Raw genomic sequence first — 25,735 nt, 5'->3', positions numbered from 1 at the left:
TGTAGAAATATCTTTGTTTATATTGCAAAAAAAAAAATAATAATAAAATAATAATAATAATAATAATTTTTGGAGTCATTTTTGCTATGAGTTTTAGCAAGGTGATATTTATTGGCTGTATGAAGTCAGTTCTCCTCAAGAGTAACCAGAGGTTACGTTACCTATCAGTGTGTTCACAAATGTCTGACATACACAAAATCCCATAGTACTTCAGTATTGAGCACTGTTTTATCATTTAGAATCGGGCAAACTTATTTTAAGTTGTTTTGCCTGAAAAGCAATATTTCATTCAATCAATTGGCATTTAGTTTGATATTTTGCTACATTATCCACAAACAATTATACAGTTTTTAGTGTAGCTTATGTGTTCAAATACTTTTCAGTTCCACTAAAAAGATCGGCAACACTTTAAAGAACTCTGAGAATTCACCTGCGCTACAAGTTCATGTGCTACACCTCTCACTGAAATGCAGTGTGCCCCAAGCAAAACATAAACAATAAGGAAACACCTGACCAGGGGTGTGGTTCCAAAAAGCATAGGTGGCTAACTATAGTCATTAGTTCCATTGAACTCTGTTGGTTACGACGTGACTTGCGAATATAGTTTATTTTCGGAAAATGCACCCCAGTGTGCTAAAAACATCAATAAAGTTTCATACCATTAGAAAGTGTGAATCACAAAAAAAAATCTGTCTAGCCATATTGTGTAACATCATATTTAATATTTAGAATCTTTTTATTTATTTATTGCTTTTATAGTGGTGCAGCAGTAACAATAGAGGTAAAAGCTTCTGAATGCACTGCTATGCAACTCATAACACACATAATTAATGTACATTAAACTTGGTGTAATGATCTGAATAAATAATTAAGGAGATGTTTGCCTAATTAAGCATACATCTAATTATAGACCAATGTATAGAAAAATCTAATATCTTTATCTGGGTAGCATACAATGATCATCTTACAAACAACTTAACATTAAATTAAGTTTTTAATCACAGAGTAGTAAACCACAGTCATACCTTCACTAACGACAAAAATCCCAAGAGAAACCACATTTTGAAATATTGAAAGAAATGTTAAATAGTAGTAACTGTGGTATGGAATCCACAGGACATAACATCGACTCCTCCCTGTTGTTCACAGTAATGCAAATATAATGTAAGTCCATGGAATCGTGTGACTGAACCGACTAATAATAATCAACACTCATTTTAAATTAATCACATTTACAATAAATATAATAAAATTTGATTACAGGATTTATAGAAAATAAGAGCTTTAGAATACATTAAATTATCTATTGTTAATCAAGTTATTTATCTTTAACAATATTGGCCTTGAAATAGGTACAGACCACGCAGGACAAATAATATAGAACATATTACAATTCTTAAAAATGCTCATACTCACTTATTTTAATACTAAATACTTCTAATTCATCTAATGTTTAAAATAGTATATGTTTCTCCCTGCGGACAATCCCATCCTGAGAATTAAAGAGGTATTAATGCCATTAGACCAAAAATTTGATCACTGCTCAATGTTCCGTTGCCAATTTGTTGCAAGTCCTTTGGATTTTGGCATCATAACCATTGAAGTCAGAACTCTGGACACTGTAGAATGGAATAACTGTCTGTTTGCTGCCTGTGGAAGTTCCACTGGACTAAGTACTCCTGAACTCATGGCAAGTGGAAGCTGACCTGAACCCTCTAGAATTGTGGGACCACTAACCAACTGTCTGCTCTGTCCACCTTTCCCTGATACAATGTTCTGAACACCATTTACTAAAAGCTGACTGTTATTTATCTGTCCAGTTTGAACTTGATGCAGTCCCATTAGGTTTGGAGTTCCTGCATTCATAGACACAGGATACTGACCTGGGCCTGCAAACAGTAAATTACCTCCACTAACAGGAGCCTCCAGAATAGAATGACCACTAACCATCAGTCTACTATCTCCACCTTCTTTTGAAGCACTCGGGTAAGGACCACTTACTAATAGCTGGCTGTTTACTCTGCCCTGCCCATTCTCTCCTAACATCTGCAGTGAACCAATTCCATCTAGTTGTTGCTGTGGCATTACTACAAGGTTTGAAGCTGGTGAAAGGTTTTGAATTACAGCAGGATTAACTTCTCCTAAACCTGTGGTAGTCATGACTGGACTTTGAGGTCCAATATGTGAGTACAAGACTGAATCACCAATAATGTTGTTTGATAGAACAGCCTGTTGTCCACTACCAAAATGTTCAAGTGTATGGCCGTTACCTTGAGTCAGAAATCTCCCAGCTTCTGGAGTTCCATTAATTATGTACACACCTTGGCCATGCCCATTCTCTGGCAGCAAAACATTGCTTGCCATTGGCTGGTTGAATACATAGTACATAGGCTCCTGTATGACAGTCCCCTGATTAGGTTCAGGGTGGACAAGTGGGGATTTAACAGGTATCTCCTCAGGACTGGGCTGGACGATGTTGGTCATGTGACTTGAAGATGCAGCTGCATTTGGTGTTATCTCACCAGTATTAACAATAACTTTTGGGTCAGTCTGTCTGAATCCACACACCTCAGCCAAGGTGTTGAACTTTGAACCCAGGTTGTTCATGAACTCCAGATCATCATTAGACTCGATGAAGCTGCAGCTCTCAATGGAACCGGTGACAGATCCTTCACCCTCATAATCATAATACTTCAGTCCTTCCTTTGGTGAATCATTCTCTGATATAAACATGGAATTCTGCAAAAGAATGAGGAGAAGTGTCATTCTACTTGTAATTTCATTCAGGTTTAATTCATAAAGGGATAGTATACCCCAAAAGTTATTTTATCATTGACTCATGTTGCTCCAAATCTGTGTGGCTTTCTTTGTTCAATGCTTATCCAAGATGTAGATTAGTTTGTTTCTTCTTCTGAACAGATTTTGAGAAATTTAGCATTACATCACTTTCTGCACCAATAGATCATCTGCAGCAGGGGAAGGGCAGTGACCCCCCGTCAACAAGCTTTTCCTCCCTAAATTTGGAATCATGTTACACCACACCATTTTATATATATATATATATATATATATATATATATATATATATATATATATATATATATATATATATATATAAGAAAAACATCACCAGCTGCTAAATTCAAATCTGCATTCAAATCTGCATTCACTGGCTGGCACAGAGCCAGAGACACACACGTTTTTAAAGCACTGCGCATTATAACCAAACACATATCATTGTGTTATGCTTATAAATACAAGGACTAATCAGAGGCGTTCAGATGAGTCATCGCCGAAACGCTGTTTCGTCACCGTCCAAGCTGGCTGGCGGAATTCTTTCATCAGAAACAACAAAGTAAAGATGTACGAATGTAGTAAGATATACATTTTTTAGTGTCATCCGCTTTAGAGATTATTATGGGAGTTTTTGAGAGTGCTTGAACTCGCTAGCCTAACTACGTCAGACTTCGTACTTATGCTCAATTTCAGTTGATAGGTCCTTGAACTCAGTCTGAGACAGCAAACGACAAATCTCCCAGCTTTCCTCCGGCTCCACACCAGCCGGCCAATTAACGAACAGAGGGCAGGCTGAGAGCCATCACATAGACGCTAAGCGCAGAATTTAAGATTGTAGTTTAGGTTATGGAAATCGAAAACGACAGCGGACATGAAGACAGATGACAGAGATGCTATTCACTCTGTTGTGGAGAATATTCCCGGCATTCAGCAACTGAAGCCCGAACAAGAAGAGTGTTTGTTTCACATTTTGAATGGAAGTGATGTTGTGGCCCTACTCCTGACAGGTTTTGGGAAAAGTTTAATTTATCAACTGTTACCGATCGTCAGCGAGAAACTGGGGAGGCCAAAGTCCGGCAAGGCGATAAATGTGATATTGCCCACCTTGGTTGCACTCATGCAGGATCAGGTTAAGGAGGCAGCAAAACTCACTCAATGAATTTGTTTTCGCAGCATATCTGTGTTTACTGCAGAAGTTTGAGGCGGTTGAGCCGGCACATAACACACATCATAACCAAATGTTATGTGATTGGCTTACGGGTACACCAATGATTTTAAACTTCAAAAAAGCCCCCCCACCCCACGAGAAAGTTAAATGCCTGTCAATTATGCCCTTCCAGACACTGTCTACGAAGCAAAGCGAAGTAGAAGAGTTTGGTATTACCAGGCTATGAACTCGCTGGACTGAAGTGAAAATGTTCTTTGATAATGTAAAGGTTTAAATTAAATTCACATTAAATACAAAGTCAGCGTATGAAACTATTCATGGAATGACACCTATATCCATTACTTAAGTAAAATTATGGATTTTTATGGAAAGTTAATAAATTACAATTAGTCTACTTTGCCCATCGCCTATTATAGATCAACTAACATAATCTATAAAGGTGTAAAATGTATTTACTTAAAAATATTTAAGAATCAATATATTTTTATGATATACTTGGGGAATATTTCAAATGAAAATAAACTATCAATAAAACCCCTGCTGAAAAAAACAAAACAAAAAAACAATAGATACGGGTTATAATTGGACTTGTTTTGGTTTTACTGGAACCCGTAATGAACCCTGTTGGCCACTACTGGAAATTGGTTGTTTTTGTATTGGTGGCTTGTTAAAACCAATAAATCCTAATGGAATTTGTCCCAAAACACACTACAGAACAAAACTTTTTTAATGGTTTTAATGGTTAAATGTTGATGGTTTGTAATGTTTGTATTGGTATTTGTAGTGGAAATCATTAGACTTTTCTGTGATGGGTTAAGGCTTTTTTCTTTTCTTTTCTTTTTTTTCTGTAGGGACATAAGCCTATTTCTGTTATACTGTTATACAGTGGTATTGTGGCTGCTGTGTGTCACATGACAAACATGAGAGCCAACCCTCACCTCATGCCCCTCAAAAATGATGCCCCTGACACTACAATACAAAATTATTTGTCATATGAATGGAAAATGATGAAACATTCATTTTAGTTGAAATTGTTATGGATTATGTCTATAGATTGCAGTAATACATAACATGGTGAAAATGACTGAATTAATAATATTTAAAGGTTAATATTTATAGGTTAAGATGAATTTTTTTATTGTGCCCCCTAAAAGCACAAGTGGCCCCTTTCTGCCCCTCCTCAGTTACTGTGGTCTAGAACTGCCACTGCTTTGCATTGAATGGGTGCCAACAGCTCATAAAAACTTCACAATAATCCACAAGTAATCCACACACAGCAGCAGCCAATCAATTAACATCTTGTAAAGCAAAAAGCTGTATGTTTGTAATAATAAAGTCCATGTATTGTAACTTTATACCATTGCTTCTGGCCAAAATATATAATCCATAAATCCACAGATGTAGATCTTTGTTGGCCTGTTACTGCTTATAAGCAGTGCTTGAACTGTGCATATTTCTCTCCTGATTCAGGCAAGATTACCTTTTCACTTCATGAATTGTATTTTATCTGGAAGCAATGGTTTTAAGTTAAAAACATCTTAATAATAAATTAATTTATTACAAACACGTAGCTTGTCACTTCACAAGATGTTGACTGATTGACTGATTGAGTTGTGTGGATTACTTGTAGGTTATTGATGTATTCATCAGCTGTTTGGACTCTCAATCTAATGTCACCCATTACTCTAGATCCTATGGTGAGCAAGTGATGTAATACTAAATTTCTACAAATCATTTGGATGAAGAATCAAACCAATCTGCATCTTGGATTTTAGATCTTCTGCAAATTAAAATTTTTGAGTGAACTATTCCTTGAAGTACACCTCAATACATTACAATAATTAAATACAATTAAATAAAATCACATACATGTTCAAGGTATTTTTTTAGGAATGCATCAAGCGAGACTTGTTCTTCTTGCCACCTTGCAGAGTTTACCATGTTCATGTCGTTGTAAAAGCCTCCAAATGCACTCGTCTGCATAATGTTATAATTGTTATTTACAGCATGGTTTGACAAGGGGACCTGCATTTCATCTGCTGGGATATTAGAGTTTGCTTCCACCATTCTTAAAGGTTCTTGGAATAATTGTATTTTATTGAGTTTTGGTGGGATTTTCATCTGAGGAATATCCTGCAAGAGAAACAGAATCGCTTGACACACAATACTAGTGTTTAACTCTTGTAGTATAAGCTGTGAAAGATCATGAAGGGATTTTTTACCATCTCTGTTGCTTTTCCTTCTGTGGAATAGGAGATAAGATGTTGCTCGGTTTCAATTGGCATTTCAGTAAAATGTTTCCCAAATTCACATTTTATGATGGCCATGGGGACCACTAAAAATAGAAAAAGACAAACAAACACATTTAAGACGTGTCTGTTTTACAGTGTTACCACTAATAATAAATGTACAGTGGTACACCAAAGCAAAGTAAACTCATGCTCACAGATCAGACAGAGGAATCCTAGAATTAGGAAACTGATTCCTGCTGCTCCAAAACTGGCTGATGTAGTGCGTATAGCCGCCACTTTTGAACCACAAAACATTCCTTCAGAGCAAGTGCAAACCTCTAAACGGAGGACTTGCTCATCAGGGCAGACCAGTCCTTGCTTGTCTCTGATCTCCATGGTAACTTCATAAAAACCAGGCCATAAGTCATCTTCAGCGAGCAGTGAAGCACTTACATCTGTAGAGGACAGGAACATTGAGAGACTTGACTATTGTTTTACAATGAACAAGAATGGTTATCATCTTCTGTATACATGATTGTTTTTAGTTTATTGTAAAAATATTTAAAACAAAATAATAATAATTTTAGATCACTAGGATAGTGATAGTACATTTGTTTCAAAATCCAGAAACCTGCAAATAAATAATATCATCTATATTATTTGGTATTACCATTTATTTGCTGCAGGTTCCATTTGCCCTTTGTCTTCTCTTGTATCAATCTGAACTCTAGTGGAGCTCCGTTGGGGTCTGAATCTCCATCTTCTGCTGTGACATTGACCATGCTGGCATCACTGCAGACGATCTGCACATTATCAACGAGTTTGGGGCAGTTATCATTCAGGTCTTCCACCTGCAAAGCTATAGTCCCTGTAGACGTCTGAGAGTGCAGTTCTAAAATGTATAACAAACAGAAAACACGTTACAGTTACCTACTTAACCTACTTAAATCATATTTTATTGTTTCTTATGTACACTCATTTGCTACTGTTTAAAAAGCATCCCAACATCATAATGTTGAAGACATCTTACTGTGCGCAAAGGCTGGTGACTGTCCTATTTGTGTAAATTGTCAATAACGCTAATGAAAAAATCTACTAGGTGTGACAATCATTTAACTAGCGGTGTAAATATTCCCAACACAATGCTCTGACTTGTTGCTCATACTAACCATCTGTAATGCAGAGGATCATGGCATAGTAGGTCCCATTTATCACAAATGGAGACTCACGATCTGGTACCTTGTTCAATTTGATCTCAGCCGTATCCATGTCAATAGAAATCCAGTTGTCAGGGTCATATCCTTTTGCATATCTAAACAAACATGGACCACTACATTATTGCAATTTTAAATTCTACTTTTGGTTTAGCAGTTTGAAGGATTGAGGTTTATAACATAAAGATTCTGAATAGTTATAAACCTCAAATATAGTATTCAGTCAAATATTGAAAAACTGTATAATGTCAAGGTGTATTAATGCTTCTATACATTTGATATGCATGGCTTGAGTTGTTATGTACTGTACTGCGTATTCGAATCTTGTCTTGAAACTGACTTTATTTTCAAGAAATGCTTGGAGAAAACTTACTTGACTTTTTCTGCTGTTTTGCCTGTGTCTTCTTCTGTAGCAGTGTAGGTGTCAATTACTCTTGGAAAAGAATTTAGGGGGTTCTCAGATACAGATATAGGCTTGATCTTTGGCTTGAACTTTGGGCTTTCTGGTTTGTTTTTGACACTGATCTTAACTAAGTATTTCTTTTGCTCGGGGACACTGGAGCTTCCTCCAAAAAACATATGTTGACCACCTGCTCCAGAAGCTCCAGCTGCACCTGGTGCTCCTGGAAGAGCTTTGTTTGCAACAACTAGATTCAGGTTCATATCAGATACTGACTCAAAGTCTACAGGCTAGCGGAGAGAACAAGGTGCAATTAGTTGCTCAAATAATAAAAGAAATTCTTATATATATATATATATATATATATATATATATATATAAAGAGCACACCCTTATTACACGCCCTGATCTACTTGCTTCCACAAACTTCTTAGAACTGTGTACAAAATAAGCACTGACCTTGTTCAGGTACAAAACACCAATATTTGTCTTTGGATCAGTTTCAATAGAAAAACGTCCATCCTCGTTCCCCGAGACTATTTCAAACTCGGCCAACCAATTGTCTGTCCTCTCTTCGTCATTATCCAGAGCCTGGATCCTCAAAACCTCAACAGGTGCCTCATTTTCCTCAATACTGGCTGAAAACTATGAAACCAGAAAAAAAATGTTTTATGACCACTTTTTCTTATACTACAGCATTTAATTGAGAGGAATACTCTTGAGACTGTTTAAAAGAATATACTTAAGTGCAAACTGAATGTAATGTTTTCAGACACTGTCGCTGCATGTTATTATAATCAAGTACTTTACATGCTCTTTAGCGTTTGGTAGTCAAAACATCAAATGAAGTGTTCTACTTTTAAAGCAAGACAAAATATTTTTAACAATTTAAATTACTTTTTTTTAAAATGCACTTTAATGTAAAGCTTAATGTAAAGCACATTTATTTTAATTGTGTGAACGTTTACTTTCTTTAAATACACTTTAATATTATGTTAAATGCAGTTTTTTTAATTAATAAATAAATAAATTAAGTACACTACAAGTACACAGTGAATACAATTAAATAATTATTTTTCATTATAAGGGTATTAAAAAAAGACTTTCATGTAAAAAATGTGAGCTCCTGACTATTCAAGTTACATTAGCCAATGCATATAGTCACCTCATCCTTTTCCAAAGTAGGAATATTGTCATTGACATCCAGGATATCTATAAATACAGTGGCTGTAGCAGAATTTCCTTCAGGGCTTCCATACATGTCAGCAGCTTGCAGCGTAAGAACGAAAGAACTGTGTTCCTGTTCAAGAGAATGGGAACTTGAACATCCAGACGGTTTGGTGGTCACTTTGAAGCTACCAACACTCAAGCTCAAATATCAGTATAAGTAGTAACAAATACCTCTCTGTCAAGTGTTGAGCTCTTCACATAGATTATTCCATTGTCTTTGTCAACAGCAAAGAAAAGCGTGCCATCATTTGGCTCTTGCTTGATCAAGCTGTATGCTATCTTAGTGTGAGGAGTGTCCGGCTCATCTGCATCTTTGGCCACAACTTGTGTTATGAAGGTACCTAGAAAAGAGAGCTATTACAAAAACAAATCTTTCTCAAAAGATCTGTTAGGTGAATTATTGGCCATTCCTAATTTCTTTAGTTTTTGACTATAGCAATGCAGAAATGGCTGGCTCACCAACTGGGCTCCCCTCATAAATGCTGCTTCGTTCTGGCTTGATGAAAACTGGTGAGTTATCATTCTGGTCCTCCACAACAACGTTAATTTTAATATTACCTTCAGCTATGGTTTTGTTAGAATACCATGCAGTGCCAATAAGCTACAAGAGAAAAAAAAAATCCTTATAAAAATACTGTAGGAAATATTGTTTGTATTAAATAGAAAAACTGTCTGGAGTTTGTGGGTAGTAAACAGTTTATTAGAAATGTACTGATACTGGGATAATTAATTGCAGTCAACTCAATTATCCAAGTTGTCAATTAGTACATTTCAAGTTGACTAAATTTTTAAACTTTTTTTTTTTTATTCAACTTTTTCTCAGAATCTTAAAACATAGACATATAGCCTTTGTGACAGTCTATGGTATAACAAATGATCTATACTTTGTATCTTAAATCTATATGTTTGTAATCCTCACAGTGTAGTATTGTCTCTCCTCACGATCCAGGGGCCGTATAATGTGAACCAGTCCTGTGTATGTGTCTACTACAAAGTAACCAACAGGTGGCTGGTCGGCTCCTGGTCCCCTTAGAGTGTAGTGTAGCTTCATGGTCTCATCATTGTCTGATCGGATCTGAGAAACGACACATTGCGTGGTTAGACTGATGTCATCTAAAGAGGAGTGTACAAGTCAATAATAATACAAACGTTTGTTTAAAATCACATTTAGTATCATAAATAATTAATCTTACTGTATGAAAAAGATCAAACAAATACTAATATTTTCATTAATTTATGTATAATAAATGACATTTGATCGTAAACCTAAGTGTGATACCATAATTTAGATACATTTCCAACCCTGTAGTCCTCTTATCTATATTCTAGTAGTAATAGTTTGTACTCAGTTTGTGGAAAGCCCTGACAGCTGACTGTGTAACATACGTGTCTTTTAATAGAGAAACTGATTTACTGTGTGAATAAATCAGAAATACTGAATAACTTAATGTTACAATTGAAGACTGGATTAGATTGTAAAGTGCTGTACATGCAATAAGCAGAGAGAATTGCTATATCATATGGTGTTATCTATTACCTTGCCAACATAGGGCAGATGACTGTAGTCTACATTTTCTTTAAACTGTATGGGAGGAACGACCCATTCCCTTTTCTGACGCTGCTTCTGTGAACCCATCCAGCAGTCGCCAGTGCTCAATATCTGTTAAAAAAAAATTAGAATAAGAATAAATAAGAATAAAAATATAATTTAATGCACATTTGTAGTATTTATGGCCTGGTGGTTAGGTTTTGCTATGTTTTTAACAGTGATAAGTGCTACATATTTTGGTAACCTTGTGCATTCAAATGTTAGACACAAATATGTAATACCCAAATCATCTGAATGCTGCCTTTTTTATTGTACTTTGCATATTTGAGCTTAATATGAAAATAGAAATTTGAGAGAATCGCATGCCAATGACCAGAAGGCTGTTCTTATGTTAGAGTAACATAGTGAAAACCTCATCATATTCTGAATGTAACCGAATGTATCAGATAGAAGAACTCTGTTTCAGGGAAGTGTCAGGATTGGACCTGTTTAGTCATGTGTTTCAGTTCCTGTTTTGCCTTATTTGGTCGGTTTCCTGTCCTTGTTTAGTCTGATTATTAGTTGATTCCCCACATCTGTCTGTTCCTCATTATCTTGTCTTTAAAAACCCTAGTCCTTTCAGTTCTTGTTAGTTGGGTCTACCAGTTTCATATTTGTGGCTTTCTCCTGTTGTCCCTGTTGGAGTTACTCCTGTGTTGGATTAATAAAGACTACTTTGATTATACTCTGCTCTGTGTTCCTTCTGAAAGCGTAGTGTGACAGGAAGTAAATAGTACCCCCCCCCCCCCAAAAAAAGTTAATTTGTCAAACATTTTACTCAATAATTATAGTCTAGCCAAAATAATCCTTGCATATTTTTTTATACATTGAATTATAGCCTATTTAAATATTTAAAAGTCAGCTATTTGGTGCTTTACATTTAGCAACCACTTTTATCCAAAGCGACTTACAGTGCATTTGGTCTACACCCTTTATTTAAATCGGTGTTCAAATGTGTGTTTCCTGGGAATCGAACCCACAGTCTTTTGCGCTGCTAACAAAATAGTTTTAATTATGTGACTCTGTTTGTCAAGATGCTTCACTAAAACCTGAAACTGTTACATTTCAGTAGCATCTTTTTGGCAAGGAACTGATTGTTGCCCATGTTCACACATGAGTCAAGTTTGTCCAACTTTTTATACATATATAAAGGTCATAGACCATATTGATTGACTTGTTACCAGTTGACTGGAAAAAAAAAATACTTAAAATTTACAGGACTGTACACTCTCAGAGAGGTACAAAAAACAATTATGTACAAAATATTATAATATTTAAAAAAGTTTTTATATGGTGTTCCTGTAGCTCAATTGGTAGAGCATTGCTCAATTGGTAGAGCATCAAGCGCAAGGTTGTGGGTTCGATTCCCTGGGAACACATGATGGGAAAAAATGTATAGCCTGAATGCACTGTAATGTATATAAAACCTTATAAACCTTATATATATATATTATAGAATTATTAAACAATTCTTCATTTAAATAACTCACTAACTGCTAGGCTACTCTGTATTACTATTTAGAAGGTTTTTTTTTTTTTTTTTTTCAAGTCAAGTCTGCTTTATTGTCATTTTTTCCACACGTAAGTACAGTACATACATACAGAGAATCGAAACTGCGTTACTCTCAGACCCCCGGGGCAGACAGATAACATTAACAGTAGAGCCTAAAAATCGAGATCAAATATAAAATATAAGATACAACTATAGAATGATGGAATGTAAAAAAAAAAAAGTTAAATAAAGCAGAGCAAGGCACATGGCAGATAGAATGCAAACCAGTGAAGTGAACAAATAGAGCAGATAATAAATAAATAAATAAATACATATATATTGTTTGTTGTTCAGATGCACTCATTTAAAGCTGAATGAGTGTAAAAAATAAATACATAATAAAAGTTAGTAAAAAGACTGAATCCAGTATTTGGTAAAAATTTAACTAGAAATTTAGTTAGTCAAATGCAATAAGATTATGTAGCATTTTCTGGAAGTAGTAAATATGCTCCGGATCCAAATGATTAGAGTACAACATGAGGGTTTATCTCAACATTTACTAAATCATTTTTACAAGATTAAAAGTTGCATCTGTTAACATTAGTTTTGTTGACATGCACAGAGAGATATTACAACTTAAAGTTGTGCTTGAATTATTTTAGTTTTTGTTACTTCATTGGCGTGTAGGTTTAATCACAAAACAAAGAAAAAATCATCATCATCATCATCATCATCATCATCATCATCATCATAAAACTGTGATGTTACAATCATTTCGGTTCCTGTACATGATGTACGTCATTATATTACAGTAATAGAACAACCTTTGTATTAACTTAATATTACACATTTATTGACTTTTAAAATATAATATAATTGGAAACACTTTAAAATAAGGTCCCATTAGTTAAATTATTAAGCTTAACAGACTTAGGTCCATTTTGAACATGAAGGGAACCATGAATTACGCTATTTGCATATTTTTATTTTATTTTATTATTATTTTTTTTTGTTGCAAATAATATAATATAATATAATATAATATAATATAATATAATATAATATAATATAATATAATATAATATAATATAATATAATAAATATTGATTGATTTAAATTTTTAAGACACAACCATATAAAAAGGCATCTTATATAAGATGGGGAATGTAAAAGCAGTAAAAACATGGGAATATCATAGTAACATAAAAAAATAAATAAAATAACTACTACAATCATTGATGAGAAGTTGCTGATCAGATACAATATAGTTTAGCTGAAAAATATGACGTTATGACTTATAAATTACTATTATAAATCAACAATTCTTTGGAATCCAAAAAACGTATGTCGATTATGATTTTATTATGAGGGATAACTAACAATTATCAATTATTATTATTAAGAAAATGATCAAGATTTTAATAATGTATTAGTAAGATTGATAAAAGTTTTAGAAGTAGTTTTTAGTTTCATTGTTAGTTCACGTTAACTAATTTTAACAAATGGAGAATACTTGTACACGTTGCCTTTGACAACCTTCCACAATATACACTATAAGTCCGATATCTCTGTCTACTCACCTGCACAGTGAGAAACAACAACAAGCTCAGAGCCAGCGAAGTTTGTGGAAACATCTTCTTAAAGAGATGAGAAAAATGTGTGAGTGAGAGAGTTATCAGTGGCAGAGTTTATCAAACTGACAGTGTTTTTGGCACCACAAAATATAACACCAGCATCTTTTGGTCCGCCCAGAAAAGAAAAAAAAAAAGCCTCATCACGTGCTTCTTCAAAGCTGCATTTATGTGTGTGAGTTGGGGAATGACATACTGTATTATCTTAGATCATGTTTCTGCATGAAAGACAGCACAAAGCAATTTCATAAATAAATAAATACACTCTTTACATGTATTTAGTTATTTATTCATATATATATATTCATATATATACTTATTAGTTACTGGCCAAGCAAAATATAAGTAAAAATACTGTAAATACACTCTTTACATGTATTTAGTTATTTATATATATATATATATATATATATATATATATATATATATATATATATATATATATATATATATATATATATATATATATATATATATATATACTTATTAGTTACTGGCCAAGCAACACATTATTAAGTAATTGTTGTTTAGAAATGTTTGGGTGTTTTGAAAGTTAATTAGAACAGTTCTAAGGAATTCCTCTTGTTAACATCCAACCCATAACAGCTAATGGGGAATGTTTTCCAAGAAACCATCTGAAAAACCTGATCAAATTAGATTAGTTTTTTTGTTTAAACCAATGCGAGGAATGCATCACATTTATGTCGTTGAGTTCTAAAGAAGAAACCCTAGATACTTTCTTTTTCCAAGGTAAAAGTAATTAAAGAAATTACACGTTTTCTTTAGCAGATGTCTGTCTTTGATTTGAACAGCTTTCATAACTAATAGGTTCAAACACACAAAGCAGTTTCTTATGAAGTTACCTGACCCTGAAATGTATTAGATTTTATTTAACATTTATTGACTCATCAAAGCCAATTAAAAAAAAATAAAAAAATAAATCCCTTTCACTGAATTTATGAAGGCCATCCATAAAATGACCTTTTAAAATCTCCAATGTTCATTTCTAAAATATAATACAGTATGCAAAAGTATATTGTAAAAATTAAGAATATATTTTTGCATTATTATTGCAGCTGGATGCAGTCATCGCATGGCAATGTGCATTGGCTAGTTTAGTTTACACTCAAAGTGGATTGGTCTCTCTAAGAGAGATCCCATTACTGACATGACGTCTCTGTTCCCTTCTTCAGGGAACGACGGTTACATACCTAACAAGATGTTTGTATCTCACAATTCAGACTTTTTTCTCAGACTTCTAAATTATTATTCTTTTTTTTTTTTTTTTTTTTTATTCCATTGCAGAAATGACTTCAACCCAGGATATTATCACATTAAAATATCTATTTTCCCAATGATAAAAATGAAGCATGGCAGAAAGTGTACATGATTGATAAGGATTGTCTGTATTATTTTTAATAGTCTTGTTATCAGTGATGGGAAAAGTTACTTTTAAAAGTAATACATTACAATACTGCATTACTCCCTAAAAATTCTAACTAATTAAAAGTTTATGGAAAGTAATGTGTTATGTTACTTTTGAGTTACATTTAAAATTTGGGCAGGACTCACTTGTTTGTTTTTAATATAAAAATATAGTTCTACTTTTACAAATGTAGAATGAGGTGAAAGTTCAACACTATCAATAACAAAATTGAAACACAAATGTGTCATTTATGCTTATAAGTGTGGTAAAAATCTGCAGCAAATACATTGGTTAATAAAATGGGATACAATTAAAATATTGAAGGTTTGTTTAATATTCTGAGTTTGCATTTTGAGGAATACTGAATCTATTTTTGTGCAAATGAGTAAATACATGTTCATATTTAGTCTAGAACTACAGTAACGTCATGTTCACACAGCGCACACACTGCCTCGATTTATCTCAACATGGCAACATGAGAGCTGTCAGTCAAGACATGGGAAACAAAGTAACTGGTGCTACTGTTTTGAAAAAGAAACCCAGCCATGGGTTGTTCTTGCCAATTTTATTGTCTGAAACTGAGCTTGTGAAATTGCTGGAGGAATGGATGGCCTCCCTTGAATTACTAGTTTACAGATTCCAGTTTTTGTTAACACTTGCCCAAAGACACAGTTTTACACAACGGATGACATTTAAAAGACTTTTTATTGTCTTTTGGAATTCTGTTCTACAGTGAAACATATGAAACATTTATAAAATCAGCATTTAAAAAAAGAAGTTCTAAACAGTTTTACGCTGCTTTACAATATTGACCCCTGAAAAAAGTTTCTATGTGAAAAGTAGTGACACACTTTCCCAGCATGTAGCTGATGAGTCGGTTTCTGGGAAAGTTGGAAACCACTAGCCAACCCTTCAAAAAAAAAAAAAAAACTTCAAGAAAATAAAATATTTTTTGTACCAAACCAGAGCTGTGAATAGAAGAAAAAAACAACAAAAAAAACAGCACCAATTATTGTTATTATTTTTTGTATTTAGCATTAAATTCCAACAACTAAACAAAGGAAATGTGCTTTTGCTACTGTATTCTTAATACAAAAGCTTTTTTAGAGAAAACATTGTTACATTCATTTCATACATATGATCATTATTGCTTGGAATGTGGGTTCTTATTTAACCACACCTCAAAGAGAAACCACAAGCTTCTAAACACAGACTTACTAATCAGACTTCATATTGGATTACAAACAGTAACTAAGAAGAGGAATGAAAGCTAGTGTAAAAATGCAAACCCTACCGGTGCTGGTTAACACACTGATCATTTTTATAAACAGCTTCCCAAAATATACATTGCCACAACTGATTCATGAATTGTCTTTTACAGCACTATACTTTTCTTAAACAATCAAAATCAAATAAAAACATCTGTCCTTCTATAGTCTTTTGAATCGACTCAGCTGCTTTCTGGCTGTGTTTATGTTCTCATATATCTGCACTTAGCTTTCTGCTGATTTGCATGAACTGAACTGGAATGGCCTCAGGACAACTTGTGCATATTTTCCGCAAACAACAGACTTTACAGAGGACACACTGAATACACACATACAGTAACATATAATTTATAGGCATGGGGATAAATGAAAGGAAAAGAAAATCAAGTATAATGCACTACACATACAGAGAAGTAAACCTCAAGGTAGTTTATTAAAAACCAGTTTTCAAGCATTATTTGCATATTCTATGTGACCTAACATGGTAACAGCATGAAACTCTAATGATTTGCACGCATGAGCTCTGAAGACAAGTACTGAATGAGTGTTATATTATTGCTTGACACTTTGTGTTGTCACAACCTTTCTCTCCTGAACAACGACTTTATGTGACGATGGGTTTTGGTTAATCTGGACAGATGACCCACCTAATCCGATGCTACTGAACGACCCTGTGGACATCATCCCCCTTTGAACCCCCCCACCTGATCCCCCTTCGCTGTCCATATAAAGGACATTTTGAGATCCACCCTGAGTGGAAACACCTTTTTTGAGGGACCCCTGAATCACCTGACCCCCTTGTCCTTCCATGACTAGCAGGCCCTGAGATCCAGCAACCCCTCTCCGAAGCGTCCCCTGAAGGACTTGACCGCTCGTGGCTCCCCCATCCACCAGGAACATTTGTGACCCGGACATATTACCTGTGTGCAGCATCCCAGCCTGAGCAGGTGCCCCCCCGTCCACAAGCACCATTCTCTCGCCGCGGGTCAGGGTATTCGTAGCTATGTTGGCGCCCTGGACTACAACCCCCTCGGCTACCGGGCCGCTGTTCAGCACGTACATGTTCTGTCCCACGGCGGGCCTTTCAGCGAGCAGAACCGTGCTGGGCTGCGGCTCCACCATGTAGTACATTGGCTGCTGTTGCACCAGGAGCGTTGGAGCCGGTTGGACACTTGTAAACACTGTGGGCCGGCTGTCTGTGACCATGACGTTCTCCACACGGGTAGATGATGTCGTAGCCGTGTTGGAAGCTACATTCAGTGCGTTGAAAAAATAAAGCTCTGTTAGTGGTAATATTCACAGGATTTATAACGTTGGTTGATGAAGACACCACCTCGGTACGGCCCCCCGTGGGTTTGGGAGGAAGAGGAAGAAGAAGAGGAGCAGGGACCTCGCTCTTTTTACCTCCACATATTTCAGCGAGAGTAGTGAACTTGGGCCCGAGGTCATTGAGAAACTCTAGGTCATTGTTATCTTCGAGGATGCTGCAGCAGCCCACAGAGCCCACAGGAGAGCCCTTCCCTTCATAGTCATACGCCTTAGACTCGTTCTTAGCATATCCATCCTCCATTGCATGGCTTTTCTGTAACACACATAGAGCAAAACATATATATATATATATATATATATATATATATATATATATATATATATATATATATATTATATATATATATATACACACACACACACACACACATATATATATATATATACACATGTGAGCTACATAAATAATACAATACAGCAATATAATAATAGTATGATAATGATAGCGTGATAGATTGAACAATGAAAGTATAGATAGAATGATGAAATGATAGAACAGTAGATAAAAAGAAATAATTAAAAACTTTTTTTATTGGAGTTATGAGTTACTTTTTTTATGGGAGTTTTTGAGAGTGCTTGAACTCGCTAGCCTAACTACGTCAGACTTCGTACTTCTGCTCAATTTCAGTTAGCTTCTGAACTCAGTCTGAGACAGCAAACAACAAATCTCCCAGTTTTCCTCCGGCTCCGCACCAGCCGGCCAATTAACGAACAGAGGGCAGACTGAGAGCCATCACATAGACGCTAAGCGCAGAATTTAAGATTGTAGTTTAGGTTATGGAAATCGAAAACGACAGTGGACATGAAGACAGATGACAGAGATGCTATTCACTCTGTTGTGGAGAATATTCCCGGCATTCAGCAACTGAAGCCCGAACAAGAAGAGTGTTTGTTTCACATTTTGAATGGAAGTGATGTTGTGGCCCTACTCCTGACAGGTTTTGGGAAACGTTTAATTTATCAACTGTTACCGATCGTCATCAAGAAACTGGGGAGGCCAAAGTCCGGCAAGGCGATAAATGTGATATTGCCCCCCTTGGTTGCACTCATGCAGGATCAGGTTAAGGAGGCAGCAAAACTCACTCAATGAATTTGTTTTCACAGCATATCTGTGTTTACTGCAGAAGTTTGAGGCGGTTGAGCCGGCACATAACACACATCATAACCAAATGTTATGTGATTGGCTTACGGGTACACCAATGATTTTAAACTTCAAAAAAGCTGACCCCACCCCACGAGAAAGTTAAATGCCTGTCAATTATGCCCTTCCAGACTCTGTCTACGAAGCAAAGCGAAGTAGAAGAGTTTGGTATTACCAGGCTATGAACTCGCTGGACTGAAGTGAAAATGTTTTTTGATAATGTAAAGGTTTAAATTAAATTCACATTAAATATGAAGTCAGCGTATTAAACTATTCATGGAATGACACCTATATCTGTTACTTAAGTAAAATTATGGATTTTTATGGAAAGTTAATAGATTACAATTAGTCTACTTTGCCCATCGCCTATTATAGATAAACTAACATAATCTATAAAGGTGTAAAATGTATTTACTTAAACATATTTAAGAATCAGTATATTTTTTATGATAAATTTGTGGAATATTTCAAATGAAAATAAACTATTAATAAAACCCCTGCTGAAAAAAAACAAAACAAAAAAAAATAATAGATACGGGTTATAATTGGACTTGTTTTGGTTTTACTGGAACCCGTAATGAACCCTGTTGGCCACTACTGGAAATTGGTTGTTTTTGTATTGGTGGCTTGTTAAAACCAATAAATCCTAATGGAATTTGTCCCAAAACACACTACAGAACAAAACTTTTTTAATGGTTTTAATGGTTAAATGTTGATGGTTTGTAATGTTTGTATTGGTATTTGTAGAGGAAATCATTAAACTTTTCTGTGATGGGTTAAGGCTTTTTTCTTTTCTTTTCTTTTTTTTTTTTTTCTGTAGGGACATAAGCCTATTTCTGTTATACTGTTATACAGTGGTATTGTGGCTGCTGTGTGTCACATGACAAACATGAGAGCCAACCCTCACCTCATGCCCCTCAAAAATGATGCCCCTGACACTACAATACAAATTATTTGTCATATGAATGGAAAATGATGAAACATTCATTTTAGTTGAAATTGTTATGGATTATGTCTATAGATTGCAGTAATACATAACATGGTGAAAATGACTGAATTAATAATATTTAAAGGTTAATATTTATAGGTTAAGATGAATTTTTTTATTGTGCCCCCTAAAAGCACAAGTGGCCCCTTTCTGCCCCTCCTCAGTTACTGTGGTCTAGAACTGCCACTGCTTTGCATTGAATGAGTGCCAACAGCTCATAAAAACTTCACAATAATCCACAAGTAATCCACACACAGCAGCAGCCAATCAATTAACATCTTGTAAAGCAAAAAGCTGTATGTTTGTAATAATAAAGTCCATGTATTGTAACTTTATACCATTGCTTCTTGCCAAAATATATAATCCATAAATCCACAGATGTAGATCTTTGTTGGCCTGTTACTGCTTATAAGCAGTGCTTGAACTGTGCATATTTCTCTCCTGATTCAGGCAAGATTACCTTTTCACTTCATGAATTGTATTTTATCTGGAAGCAATGGTTTTAAGTTAAAAACATCTTAATAATAAATTAATTTATTACAAACACGTAGCTTGTCACTTCACAAGATGTTGACTGATTGACTGATTGAGTTGTGTGGATTACTTGTAGGTTATTGATGTATTCATCAGCTGTTTGGACTCTCAATCTAATGTCACCCATTCACTCTAGATCCTATGGTGAGCAAGTGATGTAATACTAAATTTCTACAAATCATTTGGATGAAGAATCAAACCAATCTCTGCATCTTGGATTTAAGATCTTCTGCAAATTAAAATTTTTGAGTGAACTATTCCTTTAAGTACACCTCAATACATTACAATAATTAGATACAATTAAATAAAATCACATACATGTTCAAAGTATTTTTTTAGGAATGCATCAAGCGAGACTTGTTCTTCTTGCCACCTTGCAGAGTTTACCATGTTCATGTCGTTGTAAAAGCCTCCAAATGCACTCGTCTGCATAATGTTATAATTGTTATTTACAGCATGGTTTGACAAGGGGACCTGAATTTCATCTGCTGGGATATTAGAGTTTGCTTCCACCATTCTTAAAGGTTCTTGGAATAATTGTATTTTATTGAGACCTTCATTGTAGAGTTTTGGTGGGATTTTCATCCAAGGAATATCCTGCAAGAGAAACAGAATCGCTTGACACACAATACTAGTGTTTTACTCTTGTAGTATAAGCTGTGAAAGATCTTGAAGGGATTTTTTACCATCTCTGTTGCTTTTCCTTCTGTGGAATAGGAGATAAGATATTGCTTGGTTTCAATTGGCATTTCAGTAAAATGATTCCCAAATTCACATTTTATGATGGCCATGGGGACCACTAAAAATAGAAAAAGACAAACAAACACATTTAAGACGTGTCTGTTTTACAGTGTTACCACTAATAATAAATGTACAGTGGTAAACCAAAGCAAAGTAAACTCATGCTCACAGATCAGACAGAGGAATCCTAGAATTAGGAAACTAATTCCTGCTGCTCCAAAACTGGCTGATGTAGTGCGTATAGCCGCCACTTTTGAACCACAAAACATTCCTTCAGAGCAAGTGCAAACCTCTAAACGGAGGACTTGCTCATCAGGGCAGACCAGTCCTTGCTTGTCTCTGATCTCCATGGTAACTTCATAAAAACCAGGCCATAAGTCATCTTCAGCGAGCAGTGAAGCACTTACATCTGTAGAGGACAGGAACATTGAGAGACTTGACTATTGTTTTACAATGAACAAGAATGGTTTTCATCTTCTGTACACATGATTGTTTTTAGTTTATTGTAAAAATATAAAAAAAAAAAAAAAAAAAAAAATTTTAGATCACTAGGATAGTGATAGTACATTTGTTTCAAAATCCAGAAACTTGCAAATAAATAATATCATCTATATTATTTGGTATTACCATTTATTTTCTGCAGGTTCCATTTGCCCTTTGTCTTCTCTTGTATCAATCTGAACTCTAGTGGAGCTCCGTTGGGATCTGAATCTCCATCTTCTGCTGTGACACTGACTATGCTGGCATCACTGCAGACGATCTGCACATTATCAACGAGTTTGGGGCAGTTATCATTCAGGTCTTCCACCTGCAAAGCTATAGTCCCTGTAGACGTCTGAGAGTGCAGTTCTAAAATGTATAACAAACAGAAAACACGTAACAGTTAACCTACTTAAATCATATTTTACTGTTTCACATGTACACTCATTTGCTACTGTTTAAAAAGCATCCCAACATCATAATGTTGAAGAAATATTACTGTGCGCAAAGGCTGGTGACTGTCCTATTTGTGTAAATTGTCAATAATGCTAATGAAAAAATCTACTAGGTGTGACGATCATTTAACTAGCGGTGTTAATATTCCCAACACAATGCTCTGACTTGTTGCTTCTACTAACCATCTGTAATGCAGAGGATCATGGCATAGTAGGTCCCATTTATCACAAATGGAGACTCACGATCTGGTACCTTGTTCAATTTGATCTCAGCCGTATCCATGTCAATAGAAATCCAGTTGTCAGGGTCATATCCTTTTGCATATCTAAACAAACATGGACCACTACATTATTGCAATTTTAAATTCTACTTTTGGTTTAGCAGTTTGAAGGATTGAGGTTTATAACATAAAGATTCTGAATAGTTATAAACCTCAAATATAGTATTCAGTCAAATATTTTAAAACTGTATAATGTCAAGGTGTATTAATGCTTCTATACATTTGATATGCATGGCTTGAGTTGTTATGTACTGTACTGCGTATTCGAATCTTGTCTTGAAACTGACTTTATTTTCAAGAAATGCTTGGAGAAAACTTACTTGACTTTTTCTGCTGTTTTGCCTGTGTCTTTTTCTGTAGCAGTGTAGGTGTCAATTACCCTTGGAAAAATATTTAGGGGGTTCTCAGATACAGATATAGGCTTGATCTTTGGCTTGAACTTTGGGCTTTCTGGTTTGTTTTTGACACTGATCTTAACTAAGTATTTATTTCGCTCGGGGACACTGGACCTTCCTCCAAAAAACATATGTTGACCACCTGCTCCAGAAGCTCCAGCTGCACCTGGTGCTCCTGGAAGAGCTTTGTTTGCAACAACTAGATTCAGGTTCATATCAGATACTGACTCAAAGTCTACAGGCTAGCGGATATATATATATATATATACATATATATATATATATATATATATATAAAGAGCACACCCTTATTACACGCCCTGATCTACTTGCTTCCACAAACTTCTTAGAACTGTGTACAAAATAAGCACTGACCTTGTTCAGGTACAAAACACCAATATTTGTCTTTGGATCAGTTTCAATAGAGAAACGTCCATCCTCGTTCCCCGAGACTATTTCAAACTCGGCCAACCAATTGTCTGTCCTCTCTTCGTCATTATCCAGAGCCTGGATCCTCAAAACCTCAACAGGTGCCTCATTTTCCTCAATACTGGCTGAAAACTATGAAACCAGAAAAAAAAAAAAATAATTATGACCACTTTTTCTTATACTACAGCATTTAATTGAGAGGAATACTCTTGAGACTGTTTAAAAGAATATACTTAAGTGCAAACTGAATGTAATGTTTTCAGACACTGTCGCTGCATGTTATTATAATCAAGTACTTTACATGCTCTTTAGCGTTTGGTAGTCAAAACATCAAATTAAGTGTTCTACTTTAAAGCAAGACAAAATATTTTTACCAATTTAAATTACTTTTTTTTAAATGTACTTTAATGTAAAGCTTAATGTAAAGAATATTTATTTTAATTGTGTGAACGTTTATTTCTTTAAATACACTTTAATATTATGTTAATTGCAGTTTAAAAAATAAATTAATAAATTAATAAATTAAGTACACTACAAGTACACAGTGAATACAGTTAAACAATTATTTTTCACAAGGGTATTAAAAAAATACTTTCATGTAAAAAATGTGAGCTCCTGACTATTCAAGTTACATTAGCCAATGCATATAGTCACCTCATCCTTTTCCAAAGTAGGAATATTGTCATTGACATCCAGGATATCTATAAATACAGTGACTGTAGCAGAATTTCCTTCAGGGCTTCCATACATGTCAGCAGCTTGCAGCGTAAGAACGAAATAACTGTGTTCCTGTTCAAGAGAATGAGAACTTGAAAATCCAGACGGTTTGGTGGTCACTTTGAAGCTACCAACACTCAAGCTCAAATATCAGTATAAGTAGTAACAAATACCTCTCTGTCAAGTGTTGAGCTCTTCACATAGATTATTCCATTGTCTTTGTCAACAGCAAAGAAAAGCGTGCCATCATTTGGCTCTTGCTTGATCAAGCTGTATGCTATCTTAGTGTGAGGAGTGTCCGGCTCATCTGCATCTTTGGCCACAACTTGTGTTATGAAGGTACCTAGAAAAGAGAGCTATTACAAAAACAAATCTTTTGCACAAGATCTTTGAGGTGAATGATGGGTCATTCCTGATTTCAGAAAATCAAACAGTTTTTGACAATAACAATGCAGAAATGGCTGGCTCACCAACTGGTCTCCCCTCATAAATGCTGCTTTGTTCTGGCTTGATAAAAACTGGTGAGTTATCATTCTGGTCCTCCACAACAACGTTGATTTTAATATTATCTTCAGCTATGGTTTTGTTAGAATACCATGCAGTGCCAATAAGCTACAAGAGAAAAAAATGTTTATGAAAATAATATAGGAAATAATGGTTGTATTAACTACAAAAAAAATCTGTCTGGAGTTTTGGAGCGAAACACAGTTTATTAGAAATATATTGATATGGGATAATTAACTGTAGTCAACTCAATTATCCAAGTTGTCACTTAGTACATTTCAAGTTGACTAAATTTAAAATCTTTAGGTAGCAATAATTTTTTTTTTATTCAACTTTTTCTCAGAATCTTAAAATATTGACATATAGCCTTTGTGATAACAAATGATCTATACTTTGTATCTTAAATCTATATGTTTGTAATCCTCACAGTGTAGTATTGTCTCTCCTCACGATCCAGGGGCCGTATAATGTGAACCAGTCCTGTGTATGTGTCTACTACAAAGTAACCAACGGGTGGCTGGTCGGCTCCTGGTCCCCTTAGAGTGTAGTGTAGCTTCATGGTCTCATCATTGTCTGATCGGATCTGAGAAATGACACATTGCGTGGTTAGACTGCTGTCATCTAAAGAGGAGTGTACAAGTCAATAATGATTCAAAAGTTTGTTTAAAATCACATTTAGTATCGTAAATAATTAATATCATTCAAGAGACTGATGTGTTAAAATGAAATTCAGTTCATATTTGCATCATTTTGCATCGCGAGCTCCACCCCGCAGAGCGGGTATATAAGGAGCAATGCGAGCAACTCGCATTCAAGCTTTCGCTTCGGAGCCGAGCACATCGCTTGCTGCAATCACTGGAGTGTTTACAAGCAAGAGCTGGTGTTGGTGTGACGGCGCGATTCAGCGGTTCGTCTGGGTTTCCTGCGACAGCTCCCGCGTTCCCCTAAGCGCTTCAACACCTCTAAAAGAGACAATTTCTCTCACAAAATAGATACGGGCCAATTTGCGTCTTATTAAAGATGTCATTTCGCCCGTGTATTTCTGGGTGCAGTCCATATATCGCTCCTCGTGACAGTCACGATCGCTGTGTCACGTGTCTGAGTTTCCAGCACGCTGAGATTGCGTTCGCGGATGGCTCATGTTCTCATTGCGGGGACATGACCATCTCGGCGTTGAGATTGAGACTCGATTACCTTAAGAGGTATAGAGTCCCCTCTGCCACACCCCGTTCTAGCTCTTCTTCTCGTAAGAGGGCTACTTCGGCTGGTGGCCAGGGTGATCTGAGGGTTACCGTGT

At 35.3% G+C, this 25,735-nt stretch overlaps 1 protein-coding gene and 1 pseudogene across 1 annotated transcript; both read right to left on the bottom strand.

The window, feature by feature from the left end:
* Positions 1-7: 7 nt before the first annotated feature.
* On the bottom strand, positions 8-13,753 carry LOC113037957 (desmoglein-2-like). Its single transcript, XM_026195267.1, has 14 exons — positions 13,700-13,753; positions 10,577-10,699; positions 9,959-10,114; positions 9,499-9,640; positions 9,211-9,380; positions 8,975-9,109; positions 8,269-8,454; positions 7,783-8,099; positions 7,365-7,507; positions 6,866-7,087; positions 6,411-6,650; positions 6,187-6,299; positions 5,834-6,097; positions 8-2,739 (listed from the first exon to the last, which is right to left on the bottom strand). The coding sequence occupies exons 1-14, from the start codon at positions 13,751-13,753 to the stop codon at positions 1,537-1,539; spliced, it is 3,468 nt and encodes a 1,155-aa protein (XP_026051052.1). The 3' UTR covers positions 8-1,536.
* A 1,973-nt stretch (positions 13,754-15,726) lies between these two features.
* Positions 15,727-25,063, bottom strand: LOC113037956 (desmoglein-2-like; annotated as a pseudogene).
* Positions 25,064-25,735: the final 672 nt, after the last annotated feature.

The sequence above is a fragment of the Carassius auratus genome, chromosome 20, assembly GCF_003368295.1.
Source record: "Carassius auratus strain Wakin chromosome 20, ASM336829v1, whole genome shotgun sequence".
In the NCBI taxonomy this organism is placed as follows: Eukaryota; Metazoa; Chordata; class Actinopteri; order Cypriniformes; family Cyprinidae; genus Carassius; species Carassius auratus.
Note: the sequence above shows the minus strand (reverse complement) of the source record. Positions and strands in the feature narration are given on the sequence as shown.